We start from the raw sequence: 6,007 nt of genomic DNA, 5'->3' as shown, positions 1-6,007 counted from the left end.
TCCAAACCCACCCCAAACCCGCTCCATCACCATCCCTATTATTTGTTAATATTACCTGATGCGTTTAGAGAACTAGTTCAATAAATTAATAACTAGACCCTTATTTCATTATGCATCAACTAAAGTCATCCAAAACAGTAAGATTGGTCTTTCAAATTAGTTGATTTAATGAGTTAGATGCTAAGTAATCAAAAAATAAAAAATAATCAAGTTTGATTTATATTCTTAATAATTCAATTCTTTGGATTATGGTAAAAACAATTAATGAAATGCCAATAATGTATGTTTATCTCATACTTAGGCCTCATTTGGGAAAGCCGGTTTAGTCAAAAAGTTAAAACGTTATTAAAAAAGTCAAAAAGCCAACAACTCATACCAAAAAGTCAAAGATTCTTTTTTTTCTCTACTTTTTGCACATCTTTTCGTAAAAAGTCAAAAAATCATCCCAAACATATTAATTTTTTGTAGCTCATATTTTAACCAAATAGTCAAAAAATTACTAAGTTAATATGTTCCCAAACGAGTCCTTCTGTCTCCTCTCATTAGCATCCTACCAAAAATCAAGGGACAAGAGGGCATGAAATAATAGAGTAGGAACAAAGGATTACGACTTTTACATAGAAAAGAAGAGTCCAGATCGTCTGTCGTGCTTTCCTGCGGCGCTTCCTGCGGTGCTCACCAAAACGACGTCGTTTTGTCAAAAACGACGTCGTTTTGTTTAGTGTATTTTTTTTTTCCCGTTATCCCTATCCTCTCCGTTGAAGTTGTCTTCATTTCACATACAAAACACATCTCTCTCTCTCCCTCTCATCTGCCTTCACGGCTGCCCTCAAATCCTTACAGTTGCAAAATCCTCCTATCTGTAATCAATCAACCCATCTCTCTCTTCTTGTTTTGTTGATGGTCTAGTGAGGTACAGTTGGTGTTGTTGGTCTTGTTTTTTTCTTTTCTTTTCTTTTTTTTCTTTTTTTTTTGGGTTTGATTTCTTTATATGGTACTTTTGATTGTTTGCTCTGCTTGTTGATTCATTATTTACACCTAAATTTTCTTTGGGGGTTTTCTTAATTCATATCTAACAAGCAAAATCAATTCATTTCCCTATTTTTTATTCTTTATTTTCATAAAGAAATTATGATTTAACTTTGTGTGTGTTTGTGTTTTGGGAAAATTGAAGGATTGTTTTAGTCAAAGTTGACATCTAAATTCAATAATTTTTTGGTTGATCTGAGCAATTTGTGATTTTGTGATTTCTGATTCTGAGCAATTTGTGATGTTGTGATTTTTGGTTCTTTTTTTTTTAAATATTTTATATTTTATATATGTATATATTATTAAATTTATACAAAACTCAATGTTTCAAAAAGTCCTCAGATTCTATAAGCATGTCAAAAAATGGTTATTAACTTTTTAACATGTATAGTTTTGGTTGCAAAATGGTCTAAATATTGTTTTGTTTGTCTGTGTATCAGATTCAAGGTCCATGGTTAACTTTGAAGATGTTAATGGGGGAAAAGAACGGACCAACCGTTCTTCCACTTGTTCGATTAAGAAGACAGTGTAGTAGATGATGAATTAGATGAATACTTTCATCAACCCGAAAAGAGGAGGTGATTCCGTTTGTGGCCTCTGTTCATCTCTCTGAGAGGGGTTAGGTTCAAAAACGAAAAAGAGGCTGCAAAGAAAAAGACGACGAGAGAAGAAGGGAAGAAAAAAAAAAATCCAAAACAACGTCATTTTGGACAGCCGCAAGAAGAACCGTAGGAAAACACGGCAGACGATCTGGACTCAGAAAAGAAATGTATAGTGGTGAAAGACAGTATGTAATTATAACTTTTAGTGGTAAAAACATTTATTAGTTCAAAAAATTAGACAACATAAATATATATATATATATATATATTTGGTAAACATTTTTTCAAAATATACCCAAAATTTTTATAAACTTTCTTTCCTTTTCTTTTCTCATTCTTTTTAAATTAAAATCCTTACAATTCATCCGTCACCTTGGATTTGACTTATCTATAGTTTGAATCTAGATTGGATCGAACAATTCCTTTAATCAAGTCACACCACATCAACATAAATCGAAAATAATAATCCAAATTCAACCACACATTCAGACGCCCAAACCATCTCAATGCAACATAATTTTCAATTTAATGGAAACAAAAGTCGTGATGTCATCACAAAATTTCTTTTTGAATCATTTGAGGCATAGCTTTGTCATTTACGTTGGCATAACAGGACATGATGAAATGAATTGTTTGGTTTAATTTATATCCGAACGGATAAATAAGCTAAGTGGTTTGCGCATTCGTTTCTATCTTCTATCTCTCATCATTTATTGTTTTCTCTATCTAAACAATGTTGGCCAAAATCAAGGAACTAATTGTAATTCCTCGTCCAAACTAAAGCCTCGTTTGAGGAGTAAGTATTTTAATCAAAAAATTAAAAATTCATTATACATTGTCATATCACTCTCTTTACTTTTTTTTATATATCTTTTTATAAAAATTAAAATAATTTATTTCTAAACGAAACCTTATTTTGGCAGTGAACATTATGTATGGAGGACAATTTTAGACCATATACATAAGTTTCGTCCTCAAGTGGTCCAAAAGCACATATCCTCCACACAAACAAGTTTGACAAAGAAGTTGGAATCCAGTTTGGTGTTTATGGACTCAAAAAATAAAAAATTCAAATAAAAAATTACCAAAAAATGCAAGAATTCATGATGTATTGTTCCATTGTCGTCAGACTTTGGAAAGTGGTTTTATTGGTGGAGGATGATGAGGTCATTTTCAAGCACAAGAGGTGTGTGTTTGTGGGGAAAAATTTTAATATATACCCTTTTATATATTATATATATTTTTAGCTATATATGTTTTTATTTATTTTAGTTATGACTCATGAATTTTTTAATTATGTTTCATGTTTAATTTAGTTAGAACTCAAAAAATTAAAATTATATAATTTTTTTATTTTTTTTATAATTATAAGGCACATGTAGTGTTTCGGATTGTGTGGGTTCGTTTTGTTCTGATTTTTGAAGATGTTTCCTAAGAAACTGTTCCTATGTAATCCTCCAGGAGTTGAGATCATTTCCTTGAGCTCTCTTCTTGTCTCTCTACTTATAACGGTAGAGATATGCTTTGAGTTGATCCAACAATCCAGATTTAGGCAGGAAAAATAAATTTGAATTTCTTGAATCAACTCAAAATGTATCTCCATCGTTGTAAGTAAGGAGACAATGAGAAAACCTAAGAGAGGATCCCAACTCATCCTGCAGGACCTCTAATGCTGTACAACTCCATATATTATATTATTATATTATAATAATAAATGTGGCGCAACAAGGGTAATGTTATGGCACTCGTAACAATCTTAATTTTAAAAAAACATATATTATATAAGGTATAATTAAAAAAAATTTAGATTATAATTAAAATAATATTATAATTAAATTCAAAAAATATATATATATATATATATAATAAACTCATAACTAACATCTTAATAGATTATAATCAAAGATTACAAAAATTGTAATTAAGGAGTATATAATATACATCTCAAGAAATTATATAATACAACAAATATAGTACAACAAAGTAAAATTTTGATTTTTTTTTCTATTGACTTTTTTAAAATTAAAAAAAGATGTGAAATTATTATAATAATTACATTTTTTTATGATTGAAAAAGTTAAGCTGTTTTTTTTTTTTCCCTCTACAACTTGTTTAATATATATATACTAGTGTATGCCCGTACCTGAAGGTACGGTGCAATTAATAATGAGATTAAAATATAAATCAAAATAAAATTATTAAAACATAATGGTAAGATTTTTTGGACTGTGGTTGAGGATTCGGGACCTGTTGTGGCTTTATGGTGCTTTGGTTTGGTGGGGTGGGGTGGGGTGGGGAGTGGATTGGATTTCTGGGCCTAAACCGTGCATATTATAAGATTCGTTGAGTATATTGTTTATTTTTTGTGTTTTTTGAAAAAATTAATAGAAAGCAACCTATTTTTTCATTTAGAATTTTCTTTCAATTTCTAAACACAAAATTCCACCAATTTTGCAAAGCACATAAAAATACTCTAGTAAAAACATACACACCCCATTGAATAAAATGAATTGAATTAGTACTCAAGTTTTTAGCAAAAATACTACAAATTTAAAATTGAAGAAAAAAAATTTTAAAAAAAAATTGCTCCACAACTGTTATCAGAAGCAAAATCCAAGACACAGTAATTGCTTGATGTTGTTGTTAGTCATGATGTAGCAGCAGCCAATAGACTTTTGGCCGCCGGGAGCAGGGCAACGGCGCCTCTCTCGGGATTGGAGTATTTCCTATAGATCACCTTCAGCTTGTTTTCTGCGGCCATCAAGTGGAAGCTAACCAGTAGTTTAGCACAATCCCTGTTTAGAACATAAATAAATAAACAAAAATTAATCAGAAACACATGTAATTATATTAATTTCATTCTTAAAACAGTCACAAAATGAAGATTGAAAAAACTTACATAAGCTGTGTCTCTGAGAAACTAGTGTGCAGTTTTAGTGTGTCGTTCCAAGCAGGGCTTTTGTTGATGGTGCAACGGGCAGTGTAGACTGCTAAGGCAACAAGCATTGATGGACAGTATATAATGGTGGCATAATTCATTATCCCTAGCTCAGCCAGAAAATACATCATGTTCTCCATCTAAATGTACAAAAAACAAAACAAAAAAATGAACAATTAGCATTCAAGAGTAGAGCAATAATCATCATCAATCATAACAATTTTGAAACAACAGAGAGCAAAAAATACAAACATGCTGATCAGCAACAGCGGCTTTGATGAAGCGCGCGAGGAACACATAAGGCATAGGAACTGTTAAGCTCCATTTGAGCTCTCTCAGTATGCGTTTCTCGGTAATCAGCACTTGCTCATTTGTATAAGCCCTGTCTGAGATGCACACAAAGTCATTGACCTCTGCAGCCCAGATTTTTTCATATTTGGAGGCGATGAGCATGGCACTGATGCCTACTAATTGGAGTTCCCTCCTCATCACCGGCTTTGAAGCAAGGTAGCGATCAACAATGTTGATAGTGAGGTATAAAGTCTCTGGCATGAGTTCAAATTTGTTGTGAACTTCGATCAACCAATCCACCAAGATTGCTCTCATCTTCTCATTTATCTCAGGCTGCGAGTCCATGTAGTCGTGAACTCTGCTCTCATTCTATAACATCACAGTTTCAATACATACACACTCTTCTTAGAACAACGTAACACATATATGTAGACACCCCATTTTTGATCGACCTTAAGACTCAGACGTCACCGATTGAGCGCTTGGTGATGTTGCATATCGTGCTCGTTCAGAGGTTTCAGAGTCTCAACTGCGAGCCTTGCCTCCGGACTTTCGGACTCTTTCATGCTTTGCCTCGGTTTGCGAGCCAGGCTCTGTTTTCTCTGTTTTCTCTTCCCGAAGGAAGGGAGAGGTCTTGTAGATCATCTCTCAGTGGCCGTAGGCTACGTTTCGCGGTCGTAGGCCATTTTGCCCGTTTGGAGTCTGGTTTTCTATTTTTCGGAGCTGTTGGTCGTGTGCCTCGGTTCGGGACTGCTTAACCACCTCCGTTTGCTCCGGTTTTTAGCATGCATCTTATTTGCTCCCTTTTGAGGGACACTGTTGCTCGAAAAACCAACTTCGTGGTCGAACACCACTTCCGGTGCCTAACAGTCAGTTTTCGGGGCCTCGGGCTGCGTGTTTCAGCCCCCGAACCTTCATTTTGCATCGGTTTGGGCTTATTTTTGGCATGAACCTCTGTTTCATTGTTAAGAAGGTCGTAGAAGGGTGGGAGGCCAGTAATTGTTCTGACAACCAGTTTTATTCCTCCATCGCCCTCCGTCGCCCGTTTTTCTCACTTGAAAGCCAATGTTGACCACCCTATGGCCACTTTTTCCAGCCCTAAACCACATATTTGTGTTGTACACACCTGGGAGGCCACCAATATCAC

At 33.9% G+C, this 6,007-nt stretch overlaps 1 protein-coding gene across 1 annotated transcript; it reads right to left on the bottom strand.

The window, feature by feature from the left end:
- Positions 1-4,127: 4,127 nt before the first annotated feature.
- On the bottom strand, positions 4,128-5,246 carry LOC145823566 (G2/mitotic-specific cyclin S13-7-like). Its single transcript, XM_082923044.1, has 3 exons — positions 4,822-5,246; positions 4,531-4,709; positions 4,128-4,426 (listed from the first exon to the last, which is right to left on the bottom strand). Exons 1-3 carry the CDS (start codon positions 5,203-5,205, stop codon positions 4,279-4,281), a joined length of 711 nt encoding a protein of 236 aa, XP_082779170.1. The 5' UTR covers positions 5,206-5,246; the 3' UTR covers positions 4,128-4,278.
- Between the last annotated feature and the right edge of the window lie 761 nt (positions 5,247-6,007).

The sequence above is a fragment of the Camellia sinensis genome, chromosome 4 (genome assembly GCF_055761805.1).
Source record: "Camellia sinensis isolate YWXY chromosome 4, ASM5576180v1, whole genome shotgun sequence".
Taxonomy (NCBI): Eukaryota; Viridiplantae; Streptophyta; class Magnoliopsida; order Ericales; family Theaceae; genus Camellia; species Camellia sinensis.
Note: the sequence above shows the minus strand (reverse complement) of the source record. Positions and strands in the feature narration are given on the sequence as shown.